This window comes from Schistocerca gregaria, chromosome 1 (assembly GCF_023897955.1).
Source record: "Schistocerca gregaria isolate iqSchGreg1 chromosome 1, iqSchGreg1.2, whole genome shotgun sequence".
NCBI classification, from domain to species: Eukaryota; Metazoa; Arthropoda; class Insecta; order Orthoptera; family Acrididae; genus Schistocerca; species Schistocerca gregaria.
In genome coordinates this window covers 792692774-792717427 of record NC_064920.1, presented here as the reverse complement: position 1 = coordinate 792717427, position 24654 = coordinate 792692774, and the positions used below count along the sequence as shown (strand labels likewise).

Below are 24654 nucleotides of genomic sequence, written 5' to 3'. Positions count from 1 at the left end.
ATCGGCATCTGCACGCCACCAGCTTCCATCACCGAGCACAGAAACAGTCAGTTCTGAGGACCTTATCACATCGAGCTGAAACCGTCTCAGACGTTGAAAACTTGCCGAGACAATTGAACCACTTACGCTAAGTTTTTAAGGAAAACTATTACAACAATAAATAGATCTCACAAGCAGTGTCATCCAAGCCTCAAAGAAAGAAGACCTCTGAAGAAAACACTAAACAGGTTGCCTTCTTACCATTTTGTGGTTCGACAACACGGAAGATTAGCCGGCTCCTGAACAGGCATAAAATAGACACAATCTTCAGGCCTCCGACAACTAAAGAAAACTGTGAAAGACGATGTAGGCCTCAGAACGCCAGGAATTTACAAGATACTGTGTGGATGCGGGCAGTTCTTTGTCAGCCGTACTGTTCACACTATTGAACAGTGTTCATGTTCGCATAGAACATGAACGGTGTTACCGCCTGCTGTAGCAGAACATGCTATGGAAAACGGACACCCATTGCATTCGATGGGACGTCTATTATTAAACGGATTAATGGCTTCTGGGATAGCGCGATAAACGAGCCCATTCAAATTAGAATTTCTGACAACACCTTCAATAGAGACGGTGGATTGCAGCTGAGTACAGCGAGCGATCCGGTATTGAGGGAATTGAAGAAGGGGCCCGGCGGTCGCGCGGCCAAAACATTACCATATATGGTGCGGGGCCGAGAACTAGTGACGTCACGAGCGACGGCGCGGCTATATAAGCGCGGCAATGACAACCACACGACAGTCATCCACTTGACAATGGCAGAGGAGATCTCTGTCGAAAGCTCGTGGGCAGTAAACCACTTGACGCGGATTGAAACCCGAGAATGTTTTATTAATGGATATCGCCGCGTAAGCATGCATTCATACATGAGATTTTTTTATTTCTGATGCTTCCCTGTGACAATCTCGTCATCATATTGACTTCCTTATTTGCTATTATTTTTCTTCCTATCATTCTTTTTTGTTTGGAATCTGCCTGTGTCGCCTACAATCTGCAACCGAGCGCCAACACGGACTACTAATCGGTCAGTAACGTAGCAACTCGTGTAGCCAATGTGAGGATAGTTTAAGGTAATAAATTATAGCGAGAAATTACTATTTGCTTTTAGCGCAGAAACAGAATTTTTCCCGACTTGAGTTTGCTCGTAGATGTTAGCAAACAGATCGCGATTTCAGTTCTGCAGCAGACTGTTGACGGCTGCTTTCTCGGAAACTTTGTACATCACGAGGCTGTGGTTAGCTTAGCACCGTTAGTTTAAATTCGGGGCTACAAAATGGGCCATATGCCACAGTTTAGTCATTGGTCACTTAAAATCAACTGTCGACAAAGAATCTCGCATTCCGCCATACCTCGCAGCGGCCACTTCCAACATCGTTCCACGTTACACATTAACAGGATTTCTCAAGTGACCCTCTGTATTTGTGGGTCACCTATAACGGAGAGGTAGGTGGCAGCCTATGTGGCAACACTGTACCCCCAAATGACAAGACATTAATTGGGGTATAGAGATCGAGAGCGTACCCAGCATATGAGATAATAAGGAGAAGGGAGCGGCAACTCATGGTTACTTTTCCTATGAATTATGAATGCCGAAGTAATTCTGAGATTTCACGACAAATGGCTCTGGGTAGACTTCCCACTCGTCAGTATCTAATACATTTTCCGTCTTTCTTTAAATACATACTGAACTGCTTCATTTCTCTATTTGACAGGACAGGATGCGAGTTCAATTTGCGATTTTTTTTAGGGGAGGTAGAGGAGGAGATGAGTGAGGGGCGCAGCTATGCTCCTGCCCTATTGGATACGCTCTTGCTGGAGGTCATAAACGCAACAACAGTTTGAACCATAAAGAAAAAGGTCCGACCGTTAACAATGGGAGTATCATAGTTATTTCATTCTGTAGTGGCACCGTGAGCTGCCGTTCACACAGGACGCCACAAATTCTATGTAGTTGCACAGCGTCAAATGAAATCGTATAAGCGGATATCAATGTTATAGTGTAGGTTATGGCATTCAGGGATAAATCGGGGGTCACAAACACATTTATAAAAGAAATAACAGATGGAGGCGAAAAACGCTGTCTTCTAAGGTAAAATAACCAACAGCTGGTTTGTAAATATAATCTACAGACAAACCAGTCTTCCAAGATTTTAGAATCTTATCATGGACCTTGCCGTTGGTGGGGAGGCTTGCGTGCCTCAGCGATACAGATGGCCGTACCGTAGGTGCAACCACAACGGAGCGGTATCTGTTGAGAGGGCAGATAAACGTGTGGTTCCTGAAGACGGGCAGAAGCCTTTTCAGTAGTTGCAGGGGCAACAGTCTGGATGATTGACTGATCTGGCCTTGTAACACTAACCAAAACGGCCTTGCTGTGCTGGTACTGCGAACCGCTGAAAGCAAGGGGAAACTACAGCCGTAATTTTTCCCGAGGGCATGCAGCTTTACTGTATGGTTAAATGATGATGGCGTCCTCTTGGGTAAAATATTCCGGAGGTAAAATAGTCCCCCATTCGGGTCTCCGGGCGGGGACTACTCAAGAGGACGTCGTTATCAGAATTCTGCGGATCGGACCGTAGAATGTCAGATCCCTCTATCGGGCAGGTAGGTTAGAAAACTTAAAAAGGGAAATGGATAGGTTAAAGTTAGATATAGTGGGAATTAGTGAAGTTCGGTGGCAGGAGGAACAAGATTTTTGGTCAGGTGAATACAGGGTTATAAATACAAAATCAAATAGGGGTAATGCAGGAGTAGGTTTAATAATGAATAAAAAATGGGAGTGCGGGTAAGCTACTACGAACAGCATAGTGAACGCATTATTGTGACTAAGATAGACACGAAGCCCACACCTACTACAGTAGTACAGTAGTGCAAGTTTATATGCCAACTAGCTCTGCAGATAATGAAGATATTGATGAAATGTATGATGAGATAAAAGAAATTATTCAGGTAGTGAAGGGAGACGAAAATTTAATAGACATGGGTGACTGAATTCGAGAGTAGGAAAAGGGAGAGAAGGAAACATAGGTGAATATGGATTGGCGGAAAGAAATGAAAGAGGAACCCGTCTGGTAGAATTTTGCACAGAGCATAACTTAATCATAGCTAACATTTGGTGCAAGAATCATAAAAGAAGGCTGTACACATGGAAGAATCCTGGAAATACTAGAAGGTATCAGACAGATTATTTTATGGCAAGACAGAGATTTAGGAACCAGGTGTTAAATTGTAAGACATTTCCAGGGGCAGATGTGGACTCTAACCACAATCTATTGGTTATGAACTGTAGATTAAAACTGAAGAAACTGCAAAAAGGTGGCAATTTAAGAAGATGGGATCTGAACAAACTGATTAAACAAGAGGTTGTACAGAGTTTCAGGGAGAGCATAAGGAAACAATTGTCACAAATGGGGAAAGAAATACAATAGAAGAAGAATGGGTAGCTCTGAGGGATGAAGTATTGAAGGCAGCAGAGTATCAAGTAGGTAAAAAGACGAGGGCTAGTAGAAATCCTTGAGTAACAGAAGAAATGTTGAATTTAATTGATGAAAGAAGAAAATATAAAAATGCAGTAAATGAAGCAGGCATAAAGGAATACAAACGTGTTAAAAATGAGATCGACAGGAAGTCCAAAATGGCTAAGCAGGGATGGCTAGAGGACAAATGTGAGGGTGTAGAGGCTTATCTCACTAGGGGTAAGATAGATACTACCTACAGGAAAATTAAGGAGAGAACCACTTGTATGAACATCAAGAGCTCAGATGGAAATCCAGTTCTAAGCAAAGAAGGGAAAGCAGAAAGGTGGAAGAAAGCAGAAAGGAGGAAGGGCGACGTATTTGAGGATAATATTCTGGAAATGGAAGAAAATGTAGATGAAGACAAAATGGGAGATACAATACTGCGTGAAGAGTTTGACAGAGCACTGAAGGCCTGACTCGAAACAAGGCCCTGGGAGTAGACAACATTCCATTAGAACTACTGACGGCTTTGGGAGAGCCAGTCCTGACCAAACTCTACCATCTGATGAGCAAGATGTATGAGACAGGCGAAATACCCTCAGACTTCAAGAAGAATATAATAATTCCAATCCCAAAGAAAGAAGGTGTTGACATGTGAAAATTACCGAACAATCAGTTTAATAACCCACAGCTGCAAAATACTAACGCGAATTCTTTATAGACGAATGGAAAAACTAGTAGAAGCCGACCTTGGGGAAGATCAGTTTGGATTCCGTAGAAATATTGGAACACGTGAGGCAATACTGACCTTACGACTTATCTTAGAAGAAAGATTAAGGAAAGGCAAACCTACATTTGTAGCATTTGTAGACTTAGAGAAATCTTTTGACAATGTTGACTGGAATATTCTCTTCCAAATTCTAAAGGTAGTAGGGGTAAAATACAGGGAGCGAAAGGCTATTTACAATTTGTATAGAAACCAGATGGCAGTTATAAGAGTCGAGGGACATGAAAGGGAAGCAGTGGTTGGGAGGGGAGTGAGACAGGGTTGTAGCCTCTCCCCTATGTTATTCAATATATATATTGAGCAAGAAGTAAAGGAAAGAAAAGAAAAGAAAAATTCGGAGTAGGTATCAAATCCATGGAGAAGAAATAAAAACTTTGAGGTTTGCCGATGATATTGTAATTCTGTCAGAGACAGCAAAGGACTTGGAAGAGCAGTTGAACGGAATGGACATTGTCTTGAAAGGAGGATATAAGATGAACATCAACAAAAGCAAAAAGAAGATAATGGAATGTAGTCGAATTAAGTCGGGTGATGCGGAGGGAATTAGATTAGGAAATGACACACTTAAAATAGTAAAGGAGTTTTGCTATTTGTGGAGCAAAATAACTGATGATGATCGAAGTAGAGAGGATATAAAATGTAGACTGGCAATAGCAAGGGAAGCGTTTCTGAAGAAGAGAAATTTGATAACAATGAGTATAGATTTAAATGTCAGGTAGTCGTTTCTGAAAGTATTTGTATGGAGTGTAGCCATGTATGGAAGTGAAACGTGGACGATAAATAGTTTAGACAAGAAGAGAATAGAAGCTTTCGAAATGTGGTGCCACAGAAGAATGCTGAAGATTAGATGGTTAGATCACATAACGAGTGAGGAGATGGTGAATACACTCCTGGAAATGGAAAAAAAGAGCACATTGACACCGGTGTGTCAGACCCACCATACTTGCTCCGGACACTGCAAGAGGGCTGTACAAGCAATGATCACACGCACGGCACAGCGGACACACCAGGAACCGCGGTGTTGGCCGTCGAATGGCGTTAGCTGCGCAGCATTTGTGCACCGCCGCCGTCAGTGTCAGCCAGGTTGCCGTGGCATACGGAGGTCCATCGCAGTCTTTAACACTGGTAGCATGCCGCGACAGCGTGGACGTGAACCGTATGTGCAGTTGACGGACTTTGAGCGAGGGCGTATAGTGGGCATGTGGGAGGCCGGGTGGACGTACCGCCGAATTGCTCAACACGTGGGGCTTGAGGTCTCCACAGTACATTGATGTTGTCGCCAGTGGTCGGCGGAAGGTGCACGTGCCCGTCGATCTGGGACCGGACCGCAGCGACGCACGGATGCACGCCAAGACCGTAGGATCCTACGCAGTGCCGTAGGGGACCGCACCGCCACTTCCCAGCAAATTAGGGACACTGTTGCTTCTGGGGTATCGGCGAGGACCGTTCGCAACCGTCTCCATGAAGCTGGGCTACGGTCCCGCACACCGTTAGGCCGTCTTCCGCTCACACCCCAACATCGTGCAGCCCGCCTCCAGTGGTGTCGCGACAGGCGTGAATGGAGGGACGAATGGAGACGTGTCGTCTTCAGCGATGAGAGTCGCTTCTGCCTTGGTGCCAATGATGGTCGTATGCGTGTTTGGCGCCGTGCAGGTGAGCACCACAATGAGGACTGCATACGACCGAGGCACACAGGACCAACACCCGGCATCATGGTGTGGGGAGCGATCTCCTGCACTGGCCGTACACCTCTGGTGATCTTCTAGGGGACACTGAATAGTGCACGGTACATCCAAACCGTCATCGAACCCATCGTTCTACCATTCCTAGACCGGCAATGGAACTTGCTGTTCCAACAGGACAATGCACGTCCGCATGTATCCAGTGCCACCCAACGTGCTCTAGAAGGTGTAAGTCAACTACCCTGGCAGCAAGATCTCCGGATCTGTCCCCCATTGAGCATGTTTGGGACTGGATGAAGCGTCGTCTCACGCGGTCTGCACGTCCAGCACGAACGCTGGTCCAACTGAGGCGCCAGGTGGAAATGGCATGGCAAGCCGTTCCACAGGACTACATCCAGCATCTCTACGATCGTCTCCATGGGAGAATAGCAGCCTGCATTGCTGCGAAAGGTGGATATACACTGTACTAGTGCCGACGTTGTGCATGCTCTGTTGCCTGTGTCTATGTGCCTGTGGTTCTGTTAGTGTGATCATATAATGTATCTGACCCCAGGAATGTGTCAATAAAGTTTCCCCTTCCTGGGACAATGAATTCACGGTGTTCTTATTTCAATTTCCAGGAGTGTAGAACTGGGGAGAAGAGGAGTTTGTGGCGCAACTTGGGAAGAAGAAGGGACCGGTTGGTAGGACTTCTTCTGAGGCATCAAGGGATCACAAATTTAGTATTGGAGGGCAGCGTGGAGGGTAAAAATCGTAGAGGGAGACCAAGAGATGAATACACTAAGCAGATGCAGAAGGATGTAGGTTGCAGTAAGTATTGGGAGATGAAGAAGCTTGCACAGGATAGAGTAGCATGGAGAGCTGCATCAAACCAGTCTCAGGACTGAAGACCACAACAACAATAACATCATTTTCGTTGACGTAGAGATTTCGAATAAATAAATTTTAATTTAATAGCTGCCACATCACACTATTTGCTTCATATAATCCACGATTTATACAGGACTTCGCCTCAGAAATAACTAGCTTACTTTTTTGCTTACATATTAAGTTCATGTATTTATTCATCCAAAAATCTTTTAAGATTTTGGCTACATTAGTTTACAAATATTACGGGCGTGAAAGGGGTGCAGCTGAAATTACTCCGCGATAACTGCGTCAGAATACTTGTGTTTCGAAATACAGTCGCCAGGGAGAACTAGTGGAAAGAAAGTGGTACAATAAAGTAAACCAAGATGAACTTTTTGTGGCATGGCGCAAATTGCGTCTCCTAAGTTGCACCATTAAAACAGAGTCCACACATGCAACTGCATTGCAACTGTAGTGTGCCAATAGCTTTGTGAACCCGCCTCTACAGTATATTCCACTGAAATGAAATGATCGTAGGGCATTGTTGGCCGGGAGGCCCCATGCGGGGAAGTTCGGCCGCCGTATTGCAAGTCCTTTTTAGTTGATGCCACTGCGTCGATTTGCGAGTTAATGATGAATGAAATGATGATGAAGAACACACAACACCCAGTCATTACGAGGCAGAGAAAATCCTTAACCCAGCCAGAAATCGAATCCGTGACGCTGTGCGCGGGAAGCGGGAACGCTACCGCAAGACCACGAGCTGCGGACAGTATATTCCACTAATAACAACAATGAGGAATAATCTACCAGCTGCTTCCGAAGTGGGAGATAGGAGGAAGATCGTAATACGGAAAGTGTGGCCAGTAGCGCAATGCAGTTTTAACTGAAATATACAGGACGGCATAGTAATTCTAATAATAAAAAACATTGATTAATTAGTGTTTCTCTCCAGCACCCACCCTACAGCGATGAACTGAGCAGGCATATGGATATATATTTGGGACCAAACTGAACAACATACAATTCAAGTTATTACTTTTTGCTACGTGTAGAAATCGTACACACGTCGACAGTGAACGAAAAGCGAAAATATACTGTTTTAGTCCTTTTATATGACTATTTATTCATTATACATCACGTGACTTATGGCTTCTAAGAAGTTTCTTTAAGGCATCTACATATTGATTGTTATGACAGGTACTCCAATACCAATAGAGGGTCTCTAAAGTACAACTTTGTATTTCCATTAATATCAACTCGTCAAATCGTCACTGCTTCTTAGCATTTTTGTTGCGTTTATCAAGGTAGCACCGTTGCTTCCATAGTAACATGTGATTGCAGCTATGTACATATCTAAAGCTGTTAACAATTATTACAAATAAAGCTGGAAAGGTTATTTGGTTAAAAGTTGTAGTTAGAATCAAATTCTATCCTGTCAACTCAGCAATCGGTCTATCACTCCATCCTTACATTCTAGCTGTGACCAGGGAAGAAAAGCAAGTGTGTTTGTTGATCATGTTCGCGGCAGAAAAATTCGTTCCGCTAGGACAGTACTCTAGTAAGAAGCGCCATCCAATCACAGTTCAGCAGTTTCCTATTTAATTGTCCTCTAATGCATGGGCTCTAAAATACTGTAAAGGCTTACGTTCGATCTCTAGTTTCCACATGAGACTGCTGCTGGTTGATAACGCGTAGCCTTCACCGACGAGCCATGTCTTCTGTTTCGCAGAATGGATTGTTTTAAGCGTGTTCTGCGAGAAGCGTCTGAGAACAATATCTGTATTGCCATTTACAGAGCGACCCGGTAGCAATATCATTGTGGATTCGTCATATGTTTCATGGTGTGTTTAACAACCAATAATCCATGTGGAAGTCCTGTTTGCCAATGTTATTGTCAATACAACTTAGATCTCACGTTCGATAGGACATGACGATAGTTTTATAGGAGCGTATGGAAAAAGAAGTGTCTGGAATTATATGGAAGAGCACCACCAAATGTTTAGAGCGTCTCCGTGGCCATCAATTTCCCATGTCTTATGCAACTGAGTGTCTCAGAGGCCACTTCAGTCACAACTCAGTGTGAATCGACGGCGACGCACTTTCAGCAGTTGCGAAAAACAAGGCAGGAAGCATATCAGCACTTACCAGAGCTCATTACGTCCGGCAACGATGGTTCCTCTAGATAACTGTGCTATTATGTTGATGCATAAGTTCGTAGCTTTTTTTTTTTGCATGTTGGTATTCCGGTTGCTATGAGTTTCTTTATGGACTGTCATTTTTTATCTGTAGTTCACTATTGCTATGTGCTATGGACGCTAGAAAATGGAGTACCAAGTGGAGAAATAGGAACACTTCCGACATATGTATTCTTCTGTTTGACTTCAGTAGAGGGGTGACACCAGCATAGACAATCAGAAATATTTTTACGGAGTATGACGATAATGTCATTGGACAGAGCACAGTAAGAAAGTGGTTTTCTCGTTTTAAGGAGGATCGTTTTGACATTAGCGAGTCCCTACGTTCAGGAAAACCTTCAGGGTTTGATGAAGACCGTTTAAACACATTAGTCCACAATAATCCACGTCATTGTACTCGAGAAGTGGCAAATGTGATGAACTGTGACCATACCACCATCGTGCGACATTTGCATGCAATGGGGAAGGTACAAAAATCCGGCATATGGGTTCGCACTCTCTAAACCAAATTCATACATATCAACGTGTGGCCAAACATGCATCTTTGTTTCCTTGCCATCAATTACACGACTGGCCATTAAAATTGCTGCACCACGAAGATGACGTGCTACAGACGCGAAATTTAACCGACAGGAAGAAGATGCTGTGATATGCAAATGATTAGCTTTTCAGACCATTCACACAAGCTTGGCGCCGTTGGCGACACCTACAACGTGCTGACATGAGGAAAGTTTCCAACCGATTTCTCACACACAAATAGCAGTTCACCGGCGTTGCCTGGTGAAACGTTGCTGTGATGTCTCGTGTAAGGAGGAGAAATGCGTACCATAACGTTTCCGACTTTGATAAAGGTCGGATTGTAGCCTATCGCGATTGCGGTTTATCGTATCGCGACATTGCTACTCGCGTTGGACGAGAGCAGAATATGGAATCGGTGGGTTCAGGAGGGTAATATGGAACGCCCTGCTGGATCCTAACGGCCTCGTATCACTAGCAGTCGAGATGACAGGCATCTTATCCGCATGGCTGTAGCGGATCGTGCAGCCACGTCTCGATCCCTGAGTCAACAGATGGGGACGTTAACAAGACAACAACCTTCTGCACGAACACTTAGACGACGTTTGCAGCAGCGCGGAGACCGTGGCTGCGGTTGCCCTTGACACTGCATCACAGAGAGGAGCGCCTACGATGGTGTACTCAACGACGAACCTGGGTGCAAGAATGGCAAAACGTCATTTTTTCGGATGAATCCAAGTTTTGTTTACGGCATCATGATGGTAGCATCCGTGTTTGGCGACATCGCGGTGAACGCACATTGGAAGCGTGTATTCGTCATCGCCATACTGGCGTATCACGCGGCGTGATGGCATGGGGTGCGATTGGTTACACGACTCGGTCACCTTTTGTTCACATTGACGGCGCTTTGAAAAGTGGACATTACATTTCAGATGTTTTACGACCCGTGGCTCTACCCTTCATTCGATCCCTGCGAAACCCTACATTTCAGCGGGATAATGCACGACCGCATGTTGCATGTCCTGTACGGGCCATTCTGGATACAGAATTTGTTCGACTGCTGCCCTGGCCAGCACATTCTCCAGGTCTCTCACCAATTGAAAACGTGTGGTCAATGGTGGCCGAGCAACTGGCTCGTCACAATACGCCGGTCACTACTCTTGATGAAATGTGGTATCGTGTTGAAGCAGCATGGGCAGCTGTACCTGTACACGCCATCCAACCTCAGTTTGGCTTAATGCCCAGGCGTATCAAGGCCGTTATTACGGCCAGAGGTGGTTCAACTGGGTACTGATTTCTCAGGACCTATGCACCCAAATTGCGTGAAATATAATTACATGTCAGTTCTAGTATAATATATTTGTCCAATGAATACCCGTTTATCATCTGCATTTCTCATTGTAGCAATTTTAATGGCCTGTAGTGTAGCTTGTGAACAACACCAATCATCCCTATCCTGTATCGTTACTGACAACGAAAGACCGTGTCTTTGAACTACCGTAAGGAAAAAGGAAATAGTTGAAGCCATACAAAGCAACAACTCCCAGTACAAAGACCTCCATGCATTCACAAAAGACAATGTTCTGAATCTGGTGGAACAATGACGCTGGGGTGTACTACAAATTGCTTCTCCGGGGTGTAATCATCACTTCTGACATTTATTATCAACAACTGAAACGTTGAACAACAACCAGGAAGACTGCATTAAGTGATGCTACTCTACAACAACGCCTGCCCGCATTCTGCTAGACTGACAAAAAACCCTACACAGGAGTTAGGTTGGGAAGATATTCCGCACCCATTTTATTCGCCTGATCTTGCACCCTCAGATTTGCATTTTTTCAGCCCTCTATCGAACAGATGGAACTTCCTTCCTGGATGAAAATGCGCTCCGAACGTGGCTCAACGAGTTCATCGCCTCAAAACAACGTGATTTCTACAGTCACGGATTCGAAAAGTTTCCTCTGCTTTCACAGAGAATTGTTAATAGTGAAAGAGAACATATTATTGATGAATAAAATCTCTGTCATGTGCATCTGTTGTTATGGAAAAACACTACGAACTTATGCCTCAAACCATTACATCTACATCTACCTGTATACACTGCAATCCATCCTCTGAGGTCGTGATCGTGACAGTGTAATTAGAAAAATAACAAATTATAATACCATCCATCTTTCAAAGTGGTTTAAATGGCTCTAATCACTATGGTCTATGGGACTTAACATCTGAGGTCCTCAGTCCCCTAGAACTTAGAACTACGTAAACCTGACTAACCTAAGGACATCACATACATCCATGCCCGAGGCAGAATTCGAACCTGCGACCGTAGCGGTCGCGCGTTTCCAGACTGAAGCGCCTAGAACCACTCGGCCACACTGGCCGGCCATCCATCTTTCACCTTGCGTATTACCCATGAATGGAAGAGGAAGGGGGCAAATGGCACCAATGCCCACACTTTGTATCCTCCGTGATTACAGAGTAAAGTAAAAGACGCTGATGCAGATGCAGCAAAGCTCGTGCCGTATGTCATCTCAGATAAGACACTTCACTGCACATCACTGTGAACAACGTGTTGTAGCTGTTGGATAAGTATATTCCATGTCTACTGATTTGTTATTGTGACACAATTTTTTAAAATGTGTATCTTCAGTATGAGAACGTTTCTAGTTAATTGTTCTGTTCTCTCAGATATGCCAGATAACCCTTTCAACATTCTAAATTCATTATATAATCGTTTTTAACTTTTGAAAGTGGTGTCAATATGTATGTAACATTTTAGTGTGTCACATATCCGAGGTTCTTCATACAGTAGCGGTTTTCTCTCTGTGCGACCCACAGAGTTAAAATAGCTGAAAAAAATGGACAGAGGTATCCGTGATGCACAATACTTTACCCGTGATAACAAGCTGCTCTTTACGAAGTCTTTCCTATTGATTTCACTAATCCATTGTTAGTAAGGGTTCCAGGACAAGAAAAAGTATTCAACAGTTGTTTATCGAACGATTATTTTGTAAGCGAACTAGCGTGCTTGAATTGCAATTCATTAGGATTATTCTACAAAATCCGACTCTGCCATCTTCGTTGCCAACGGCTAAAATTATGTGGTCGTTCACTTTAAATTACTTTGAACAGAAAATCCTAGATTCTTGAAAATATGACTGACTACAATGACTGAGCGCCGACTGAGTAGTCAGATTTTTTTCACTTACGTGCGTTTATTTATGTTCAAAGTCAACTGCTAATAATCTTTACACAACGCACTGATCAACAGTTAGCCACTCTATTATTTCTGATTCATGAAGAAGATATGTACATAATTTATAATTATAGTAATGATAAGTGTGCAGCATATTTATTATTATCTGTTCTGTGTTTAACTGACGTTTGGAATGACGTCTCATAGTAATGATGGGAAATTCGAGCTGATGAACTACAGAGGAGGCGGTATCTGGCGGGAAAAGCAGTAAACAACCGCCACAACTCCAGAGAGCAACAAAGCTTGACCAGAATGTGTACATCTATACATACAAGATTAAAGTCCCATGCCGAGTTCTTCTGTACGTATGTGAAGGCTAATCATAGGAACTACTCAGGCACTCTGATACGGCTTTTACTAATAAATAGGCTGATTGCCGAGGAATGTTTTTGTATACAGTAAAATAATAACCACTACGCCAGGCAAGCCGTCTAGCCGTAGGTACAATTCGAGCTATCCGTGCGGAGCCGGGGCAAGTCGCTAATGTGTTCAAATGGTTCGAATGGCTCTGAGCATTATGGGACTCAACTGCTGTGGTCATTAGTCCCCTAGAACTTAGAACTACTTAAACCTAACTAACCTAAGGACATCACACACATCCATGCCCGAGGCAGGATTCGAACCTGCGACCGTAGCAGTCGCACGGTTACGGACTGCGCGCCTAGAACCGCGAGACCACCGCGGCCGGCCGCTAATGTATGTAGGTATGTATACATATATAAAACACTTGACAAGAAAAGTGAAGCACTCAGAAGATATGGTTGGACGTCAGTGTAACGTCGTACACGTACACACCATTGGCAGATATGTAAACGATTAGCGTTACAATTGCCTGTAACAGGTAGAACACGCCGGCCGGAGTGGCCGAGCGGTTCTAGACGCAACAGTCTGGAACCGCCCGACCGCTACGGTTGCAGGTTCGAATCCTGCCTCGGGCATGAATGTGTGTGATGTCCTTAGGTTAGTTAGGTTTAAGTAGTTCTAAGTTCTAGGGGACTGATGACCTCAGAAGTTAAGTCCAATAGTGCTCAGAGCCAGCTAGAACAGACACCAGGGTGCATTAGTATTGCCATGTTTAGTATTGTAACCAGTCGCGGTAGGTGCAGCAGCAGATGCTGAACAATCAATGTGAAGGACACAGAGACGCCATGTAGTCATGTGAGACAGCGTTATCAGCACTGGACAGAATTTGGATGGGGGGCTCATTGTAGTTCTGCATTCGGCCGGCTGGTCGAATCATACAACATCAAGATCTGTGGGGCAATCAGAAGTGGCAGTGGTCCGATGTTGGACTGGTTGGGAACACGAGGGCAACAATGCTCGTCGTCAAGGTGCTAGTCGAACGCATCTGATCACGGCAAAGGAGGATCGTCGTGCTGTGGACCAAGCGCATCGTAACTCGTACTCGTCTGCACCTGTCATCCGAGAACAGTAGTGGACTCCTCGCAACGTTTTGTGTCTTCCCATACTATTGGTTGGAGAGTAGCAGCAGCCGAGCTAAGGAACTACCGTCTCATGCGCATCCTGCCGCTAACACCACAACACAAAATTCTGTGTTCGGAGCTGTGCCGTGACCAGGAAGCACAGAATGCTGGTGAATGAATTTGGTTTTTGTTGAGAGATCGATTGCAGTTCTGCACTACCCCGGATGAGACGGGTAAAATACCGAGCTCAGCAGAGCTCCTCTTCTTCGAATGTTTTATAGAAACACAATGGTGTTACTCCATACGTGATAGCGTGGGAAGCCGTTAGGTACGACTTCAGATGACGTTCGTTGTGAGTGAGTGATCCTTGATGGCACAACGGTCTGTCAAAGACAGCAAGCAATCTGTTTTGTTACCTCTCACGCGACAGTATTGTGGAACCATTTTTCAACAGAACAATGGTCGTCCACACATGGCACATGCCTCTATGAACTGACTGCGTGACGTTGCAGTCCAGCTAGGTTCCTAGATCTGTCCTGGATAGTACATGTGCGGAACCAGCTCGGATGTCAGGTGAGTCCTAGCGCCAGTATGCAGGATACCAAGAGTCAGTTACATCAGTTGTAGGCCAGCTTGCATGGGGAGGGGACACAACTGTTTTATGACATCCTTCCTAAACGAATCGGTGCATGCATTCAGGCCAGAGGTGGTGCAATGTCTTAAGTGAGCTCATACTACCAAATTCACGCTGGTAACAGCGGTTTCCGCCCGATCACCGAAGTTGAAATTGGGCTCGGTTAGTACGTCGATGGGTGACCGTCTGGAGAAAAGCAGGTGTCATGGGCTGATAGACATGCAAGTCGCCGAAATGGCGTCCAATGAAAGACTTGCTCCAGGCCCGTGTGACGCACGAGATTAATCCGTCTCCGTAGCTGAGTGGTACGTCGCACGGTAGCTCAGCGTGTTCAAATGGCTCTGAGCACTATGGGACTCAACTGCTGTGGTCATTAGTCCACTAGAACTTAGAACTACTTAAACCTAACTAACCTAAGGACATCACACACATCCATGCCCGAGGCAGGATTCGAACCTGCGACCGTAGCAGTCGCACGGTTCCGGACTTCGCGCCTAGAACTGCGAGACCATCGCGGCCGGCTCAGCGTGTTCGGTCAGGGGGTTAGCTGCTCAGTGTAAGAAAGAAATGAGTGAACTTGAACGAGTGTCAAAGGACCTCCCCCCCCCCCCCCCCCGAACAAATGCAACGAAAAATGCGATAAAAAAAGTGGTGAGTATGGCATGCTGCCATGCGAGGCGCCCAGGTTCAATCCCCAGCCGAGACTGGCTGTGTTGTCTTCATCATCATTTCATCCTCAACGACACGGACGTCGCCGAAGTGACAGCAACATAAAAGACTTGCAGCAGGTGATCGGTCTACCCGACAGGAGGACTCTAGCTACCCGCACAAAAGAGTTGATTTGACCCAGTTTTGTAATCAGTGTAATAAAATATAACGCACTCTCTCAATCAGAAGTTTCATTTCATTTCCTTTTTCACTTCTGGGAGCTACACTTCTTTTGGGTTGGGGGTTGGGTTGTTTGGGGGAAGAGACCAAACTACGAGGTCATCGGTGTGATCGGATTAGGGAAGGAAGTCGGTCGTGCCAGGCATTTGCCAGGACCGATTTAGGGAAATCACGGAAAACCTATATCAGGATGACCGGAAGCGGGATTGAACCGTCGTCCTCCCGAATGCGAGTACAGTGTGCTACATTTCTTTTGCCAAGCAGTCTAGTTTGCGTCGTTTTGCTCAGATGTAAGTATTTCGAACAGAATTACCTCCTCCGTGCCAACGCGCATGGATTTAGAAAACATCAGCCATACGATATCAAATTCACTGTCTTCCCAAATGGTACCCTGAAAGTCACGGATCAAGGCGAAGAGGTGACTACGATTCTTGCCTGACACACAAGTGACTCACCCTGGCTTCCCACAGGTAGAAAAAGAAGGAAGAGAGAGAGAGAGAAAGAGAGAGAGAACATGATAGTGTGGGCAGAAGTGCCAAGAGACAAAGCTGCTGGCCAATGGCAGCAGCGGTAGGGCTACCGACCTGTAATTCCTGACGGGGCGCACCGGCGGCGCCGGCCGGAGGGCCCTCCTGGGCAGCGAGAAGAAGCGCGGCGTGACGGGCAGCGAGCGCCTGCGGGGCGACTTGGGCTTGGTGCGGCGGCTGGGGGCGCGCGGTCGCGCCACCACGGCCGCGTAGCCCGGCTCCGGTTCCCCCTCCGCCTCCGCCTCCGCCTCCGCCTCCTGGTCGGCTTCCGCCTCCGCCTCCGCCTCCGGCTCATGCTCCGCCTCCGACGGCAGCGACTCCGCGCCGCGCGACGTGGCGTCCTCGTCGGCGAGCGACGTGCCGCGGGACGAGCCGGCCGCCCGCCGCCGCAGCCTCCGCGGCGCCACCGGCGGCTGCCGGGGGCCCGGCTCGCTCTCTCCCTCCCCGGGAATGATGTAGTCCGGCTCCAGAGCCAGCGCCGCCTGCAGCACCCGTACTCCCTGTTCTCAGCACCGCACTCAGGCAATTCATCACTGATCATGTTATTCCATGACACTGTCAATGGGGATACACGCGATCTGTTGCAGGCTAAAAGTTCTACGTCAAGACCACAAGTTTTCTTTACTGACGACCGCTTTCAGTTCACTGGCCAGCCATCTTCAGATCTAAAATACAGAAAATTGCATATGACAGGTCAACGGTAAAAATACATCCAGTATTTGAATTTCCATTATGCACTTTATGTTTGTTGTTGTTGTGGTCTTCAGCCTTGAGACTGGTTTGATGCAGCTCTCCACGCTATCCTATCCTGTGCAAGCTTCTTCATCTCCCAGTACTTACTGCAACCTACATCCTTTTGATCTGCTTAGTGTATTTATCTGTTGGTCTCCCTCTACGATTTTTACTCTCCACACTGCCCTCCAATACTAAATTGGTGATCCCTTGATGCCTCAGAACATGTCCTACCAACCGGTCCCTTCTTCTAGTCAAGTTGTGCCACAAACTCCTCTTCTCCCCAATTCTATTCAATACCTCCTTATTAGTTATGTGGTCTACCCATCTAATCTTCAGCATTCTTCTGTAGCACCACATTTCAAAAGCTTCTATTTTCTTCTTGTCCAAACTATTTACAGTCCCTGTTTCACTTCCACACATGGCTACACTCCATACAAATACCTTCAGAAACGACTTCCTGATTCTTTAATCTATACTCGATGTCAACAAATTTCTCTTCTTCAGAAACGCTTTCCTTGCCGTTGCCAGTCTACATTTTATATCCTCTCTACTTCGACCATTGTTAGTTATTTTTCTCCCCAAATAGCAAAACTCCTTTGCCACTTTAAGTGTATCATTTCCTAATCTAATTCCCTCCGCATCACCCGACTTAATGCGACTATATTCCATTATCCTCGTTTTGCTTTTGTTCATGTTCATCTCATAATGCACTACATACCAATCTAAATTGTCGTTCATTGCATGACAGTCACTGCATATCGTCGTATTCTTAGATCTAAGTTGCCCTTGTTATGTAAAAACATCATATAGGCGTAATGGCAAAATGTTAAAAATAATAAAAAATAAAAAAAATAAGTACTGAATGTACTTTTATTTCTTATCCTTTAACGAACAGATAATACTTAGTGTTTACTTATTGCAAATGTACTGATACGAATACAATTTCTCGCTTTTATATTGTAAGGCTGCAACAATTTTTCGTTATATTAACATCATTTGTCTTACTAGAGTCACGTCTGTGTTAAATTATTTGGATCGGTGCGCTATCTGGCAGCCAATATTATCGTGTATACATGACGCTACAACTCAATCAGTTGGCCGGCAGCTGTCACACAGACACTTCCTTGTTTCTATTATGAATATTAGAAGTGATAGCTTGTTTGCATCCACCCATGGGCGTTGCAACAATCATTTCTGTCGATTGTTTCTATACATGTGTGGCGATATGGGCAAAAAACCAATATTTGCCGAGTGAAACGTTGTCAGTTTACACAATCATCTCTGATTTTTCATTCAAGTGAGGTGTTTCATACCACTCATCATATTATTATTTAACTAGTGTGACTTAGACCTAATAATGCCACGATGTGTAATGACTGTCATACATTGAACAACATTTTATAGTGGTGTGTATTGCATAATGGAAACCCAAATACTGAGTGTATTTTTTGTCGTTCAGTTTTTATATGCAATTTTCTCTATTTTAGATCTGAAGATGGCTCCTCACTTAGCTGAAAGCGACAATCAGTAAAGAAAACTTGCCATCTTCACGTAGAATTTTTATCCACACATGTTTCACCACTGATTGGTGGTGCAGCAATAACAGACATAAAGGTTACTTCCCCAACCCTCTATGGAATGCAAGACATTAACCACCGTGGAGGTTGACATCTTATACTGGCCTCCATTTTTCCCAACGATCCCTCAATCTCCAGTTAAGTAATTTCACCTCCCGGTATAACCATTGGTATCTCTCCATTAATTCTGCAAAATAATAATTATAGACAAAACATCCGTTCAAATGGCTCTGAGCACTATGGGACTTAACATCTGAGGTCATCAGTCCCCTATAACGCAGAACTACTTAAACCTAACTAACCTAAGGGCATCACACACATCCATGCTCGACGCAGGATTCGAACCTGCAACCGTAGCGGTCACGCGGTTCCAGACTGAAGCGCCTAGAAACGCTCGTCCATAGAGAGCGGCAAAACAGCCGTTCCCGATATCTTCACTTCACAGTCCACAGCCATCCAATCCAACCTAAACAAAACACTAAAACATCTTGGGCTAACGTTCTATTGAAAACCTCACTTGGAAATCCCACCTACTAACGACCCAAACGAAATCTCGTTCTAGACTAAAACTACTAACTGGCCGAACACGTACTAAGTCCTTCAAATATCAGACTTCCTTGACGTCCACTGGGACATCTTGCTTCATACACCATACGAGAAGGAACTGCTTTCTTTCTACATTGAAGAGCCAAAGAAACTTTTACACCTTCATAATATAGAGAAGGGCCCCCGCGAGCACGTAGCAGTGGGCAACACGACGTGGCATGAACACGACTAATTTCTGAAGTAGTGCTGGAGGGAAATGACACCATGAATCCTGCAGGCCTGTCCATAAATCGGTAAGAGTACGAGGGAGTGGAGATGTAGTCTGAACAGAACGTTGCAAGGCACCATAGATATGTTCAATAATGTTCATGTCTGGGGAATTTGGTGGCCATCGGAAGTGTTTAAACTCAGAACAGTGTTCCTGGAGGCACTCTGTAGCAATTCTGCACGTGTGGGGTGTCACATTGCCCTGCTGGAATTGCCCAAGTCCGTCGGAATGCACAGTCAACATGAATGGATGCAGGTGATCAGACATGATGCTTACGTACCTGTCACCTGTCAGAATCGTATCTAGACGTATCAGGGACCCCATATCACTCCAACTGCACACGCCCCACACCATTACAGAGCCTCCACCAGCTTGTACAGCCCCCTGCTGACATGCAGGGTCCATGGATTCATGAGGTTGTCTCCATACCCGTACACGTTCATCCGCTCGATACAATTTGAAACGAGACTCGATCGACCACGTAACATGTTTTCAGTCATCAACAGATCAATGTCGGTGTTGACGGCCCCAGACGAGGCGTAAAGCCTTGTGTAGTGCAGTCATGAAGGGTACACAAGTGGGCTTTCGGTTCCGAAAGCCGATGTCTATGATGTTTATGGACAGGCCTGCAGCATTCGATGAATGGTTCGCACGCTGACACTTGTTGATGGCCCAGCATTGATATCTGTAGCAATTTACGGAAGGGTTCTGTCACGTTGGACGATTCTCTTCAGTCATAGTTGGTCCAGGTGTTTCAGGATCTTTTTGCAGCCGCAGCGATGTCGGAGATTCGATGTTTTACCAGATTCCTGATATTCACGGTACACTCGTGAAATGGTCGTACGGAAAAATACCCACTTATCGCTAACTCAGAGATGCTGTTTACCATCGCTCGAGCGCCGACTATAACACCACGGTCAGACTCACTTGAATCTTGATAACCTGCCATTGTAGCAGCAGTAACCGATCTAACGACTGCGCCAGACACTTGTTGTTTCATGTTCGCGTTGCCGACCGCAGCATCGTATTCTGCCTGTTAACATATCTCTGTATTTGAATACGCATGCCTATACCTTTGGCGCTTCAGTGTATCTCTCCATACACTACTAGCATGTCGGCTTTTTCTGCACTGGTAAATCCCATTGTTCACTCACGAACTACTGTCGGACTGTCACACACTAGCTGACTAGCAAGTCGCAATGCACCGATGAAAACACAATTGTAGTGTAAGGAAACATAAAATCCACGCAGGTTGAATGACACAAATAAGTGTCGATGCGGATATCTCGTAAAAACAACTCGCGCTAGAATCTTGCAACAAACATCAATGAATTTTAACTTACCCTACTTTCAGTTTATTAAGCCACCCGTGGTCTAGGTGTCTGGGGTAATGCCTGAAGAGGGATAGTTCCTTTCCTTTTTTTAATGGTAGAGTTAAAATGGCGGTGCCAAATAGAGGTGGATTTGATTTTTGTTTCTTATATTTTTAGAATTTAAACTTAGCTAGATGAGAAGATATTCCACGACCAATAAAAAGGGGAAATAATAGAAAAAATAAAAATAAAGAAAATGACTGAGTGGGTAGGCTGACGGTTTACGAACGTCCGACCCTAACCGGAGTCAGTTGTAATTTTTTTATTTAGACCTTTGCAGGTAAATTTTAAACCTTACTTCACTACAAATTAAGGAGTTGTGGGCATCTCTAGGTTCCACATTCCTTCAAGAAATTCCGTTTTATAATAGTCTAATCGTTAAACAAACTGACAAATTATCTTTTAGAAAAAAGATAGCGTCGTTGATTAGTAATCAAAACGCTCTCGGTCCCAGGATCGAACTCCGCCACCGCTTACATTTTGAATAACAATCAGCATTGGCAGCTGAAGACTTCCGGTATAAGAGGTCACCGTCATTCTGCCAACAGACTTGTCAGAGAGGGCGAAGGAGCGGACAGAGGTTCAGGGCATTCTCTTGCCCTTTGGGTGGGAAATTGCCCAAAAAGCGGAAGAATCAGCAATGATAAAAGGCATGAGGATGCAGAAGGCAATGGAAACCACTGCATTAACCGCACATAACATATATACAAAGGACATGTTGCCTGTAATTGAAAAAGTGTCTTGATGATCACTCCATTGGCTAAGGATTCCAGAATCGTATCCCATTCCACCTCCGGGTGGGGACAACCAAGGAAGAGGTGATCATGAGAAAACATTGAATAACCGGCGCAAGGATAACGTTCTAAAAGTCTGGATGTGGAATGTCAGTAGCTTGAACGTGGTAGAGAAGTTAGAAAATCTGAAAAGGGAAATGCAAAGTCTCAATCTAGAAAATGAAATGGAAAGAAGATAAGGATTTTTGGTTAGACTAGGATAGGGTACTGTCAACAGCAGCAGAAAATGGTATAGCGGGAGCAAGTTCCGTTATGAATAGGAAGATAGGGCAGAGAGTGTGTTATTGTGAACAGTTCAGTGGTAGGATTGTTCTCATCAGAATCGAGAGCAAACGTATTTTTAATTATTCTTATATGGATAATGTGTCTGTTCTTTCGGACATGTCGGACATGTCCGAAAGAACAGACACCATTGATGACCTGCGACTATCTAGAACGAAATTAGAATTGTATTAAAACCTTCAGCTGTTGACGGGTGTTGTTATATATCAAGTGGGACAGGTGAAATTGTGTGCCCCGCCCGGGACTCGAACCCGGGATCTCCTGCTTACATGGCAGACGCTCTATCCATCTGAGCCACCGAGGGCACAGAGGATAGTGCGACTGCAGGGACTATCTCGCTCTTGCCTCTGGCGAGACCCACATTCTCACCTTGTATGTCCACACACTACATTCGTAGTGTCCCACCCCAATACACTCATTACTCGTGGAAGAAATTCTTCCAAGTCCCGTAAGAGTCCTTGGAATATGTGTGCATCCGCATAGAAGAAGAAAGTCATGACCGGTATTGCCAGACTATATACTTATATGGATAAGGTGTCTGTTCTTTCGGACAGGAGAAGGCGCAATGTGTTATCAGGTGTGCAGAATGCAGATCAGTGACAACGGTACTGCGGGATTATGACGTCATTATGAGTGGGCACCACCGGCAAAAACAAGCATACGAAGTGGTTCAAAGACATTGAAGAGACAGGCAGCGTCACAGATCTTCTTCGAAGAGGACGTCCCCCCTCTGTCTCAAGCATCTGTTGACAGATAGCAAGTTGCATTTCAACGCATCCCCCAGAAGTCAATTCGTCATGTGGGAAGCACTGAATGAGACATTTCATGAGAGGTGGATCGGCCGTGATGGCCCAGACGCTCCACAGATGTCATACCATTTCTGTGGGGTTTTTTCATGGATCGCGAAGACACAACACCAGTCGAGAAATTGCTACCGTTCTTGCAGGAATGAATGAAACATCAGAACTGTTGATGCTGCAGTGCTGACCGTACAGGGGCAGAATTTGAGTATCGCTTTGACGTCCTACTAGCGACGAGTAGACTACACATTCAAATTCTGGCACGACAGAAAAATAGTTTTGAGAGATGCTGAACATTTCTACAACAAACCACGGTATGCTATTTCTAATATTTGTAATAGTTAGATTTTTTGAAACGATAGTGGGACTTTATGGACACTACGTGCGGTAGAAAAGGTGTTTCCCAAACTGAAGAGCATTACCTCGTGCTTGCTGGACTGGACGCTTTCCAGCCAGTCTTCTTTGGTGTAGTGGCCATTCACGACGGGCAGCCTAGCGTCCACAGAGTGCCTCCTGTAGTCGTCGAGGAGGGCGTCGCCGTTGACGTAGCGACCCTCCACCTTCTCCTCGGCATCCTCCGCGTACCGGATCTCCTCTTCTACCTTAAAGTCGCTGACATCCTCGGTGGTGTAGCGGCGAATAGTCGGCACTTCATTGAGCCGGTAGCGGTCGTGCGCCTCCGCAAAGCTCCCGTTGGCGTACCGGTCGCCTTCCGTTGCGGAAACGTCCCTTTGTAACCTGTCAGCGGATTCGGCTGCGAAGTTCTCATTGGCGTACCTAGGCTGCGCAGCGAAGTCCTCGCTGCCGTACCGGGCGGGAGAGGCGTCCCCGGCGTAGCGCGCGCCGCCTGGCGGGATGTCGGAGAGGTCCCTCCTGCTGCGCCGCTTCCTCTTGGGCGGCTGCGGCGGCTCGGGCTGCGGCAGCGGCTGCTCCTCGTCCTCCACCTCCATGGCCCACTGGCGCTCGTCCGCCGACTGCTGCGTCTCCACCGACTCCTGCGGACCCGTCAGCGTCAGCGTCGGCGGCGCCCGGGCCGACGGCTCCTCGGCTCCCTTCGCTTCGTCGTCCTCGGTTGCCGGGACGGCGTCGATATCGGCGTCGTCTTCGTGTCGCTGCTGCTGCTTCTGCAGCTCTTTCTCCTCCTCCTCCTCCTCCTCCTGCTGCTGCGATTCCTGCTGCTGGAACAACACACGAGGCAATTAAATGTCTCGCGTGTGTAGGAATGAAGCACAAGAGAGTAGAATATGTACTTTGAGGCTAAAGTCTTGCTACACCCACATCTATATTTATATACACACATACACAAAAGTTACCACTGAAGGACCTGCGTCGAAACAAGGCCCCGGGAGTAGACAACATTCCATTACAACTACTGACGGCCTTGGGAGAGCCAGTCCTGACAAATCTCTACCATCTGGTGAGCAAGATATATGAGACAGGCGAAATACCCTCAGACTTCAAGAAGAATATAATAATTCCAATCCCAAAGAAAGCAGGTGTTGACTGATGTGAAAATTACCGAACTATCAGTTTAATAAGTCACAGCTGCAAAATACTAACGCGAATTCCTTACAGAAGAATGGAAAAACTGGTAGAGCTGATCTCGGGGAAGATCAGTTTTGATTCAGTAGAAATATTAGAACAAGTGAGGCAATACTGACTCTACGACTTATCTTAGAAGAAAGATTAAGGAAAGGCAAACCTACGTTTCTAGCATTTGTAGACTTAGAGAAAGCTTTTAACTATGTTGACTGGAGAACTCTCTTTCAAATTCTAAAGGTGGCAGGAGTAAAATACAGGGAGCGAAAGGATATTTACAATTTGTACAGAAAGCAGATGGCAGTTATAAGAGTCGAGGGACATGAAAGGGAAGCAGTGGTTGGGAAAGGAGTGAGAGAGGGTTGTAGCCTCTCCCCGATGTTATTCAATATGTATATTGAACAAGCAGTGAATGAAACAAAAGAAAAGTTCAGAGTAGGTATTAAAATCCATGGAGAAGAAATAAAAACTTTGCG

General features: G+C 45.5%; 1 protein-coding gene and 1 non-coding gene across 2 annotated transcripts in view; both read right to left on the bottom strand.

The window, feature by feature from the left end:
• Positions 1-24654, bottom strand: part of LOC126274082 (microtubule-associated protein futsch) — a 255151-nt gene that overhangs the window by 71896 nt on the left and 158601 nt on the right. The window contains exons 5-6 of the mRNA XM_049977084.1: positions 23062-23817; positions 16322-16746 (exon numbers count right to left, since the gene is read on the bottom strand). Of these exons, the coding sequence (XP_049833041.1) occupies positions 16322-16746; positions 23062-23817 (1181 nt within the window). The remainder of the gene's footprint in view (positions 1-16321; positions 16747-23061; positions 23818-24654) is intronic.
• On the bottom strand, positions 22070-22144 carry Trnat-ugu (transfer RNA threonine (anticodon UGU)). The gene has a single exon. It is a non-coding gene; the product is annotated as a tRNA-Thr (tRNA).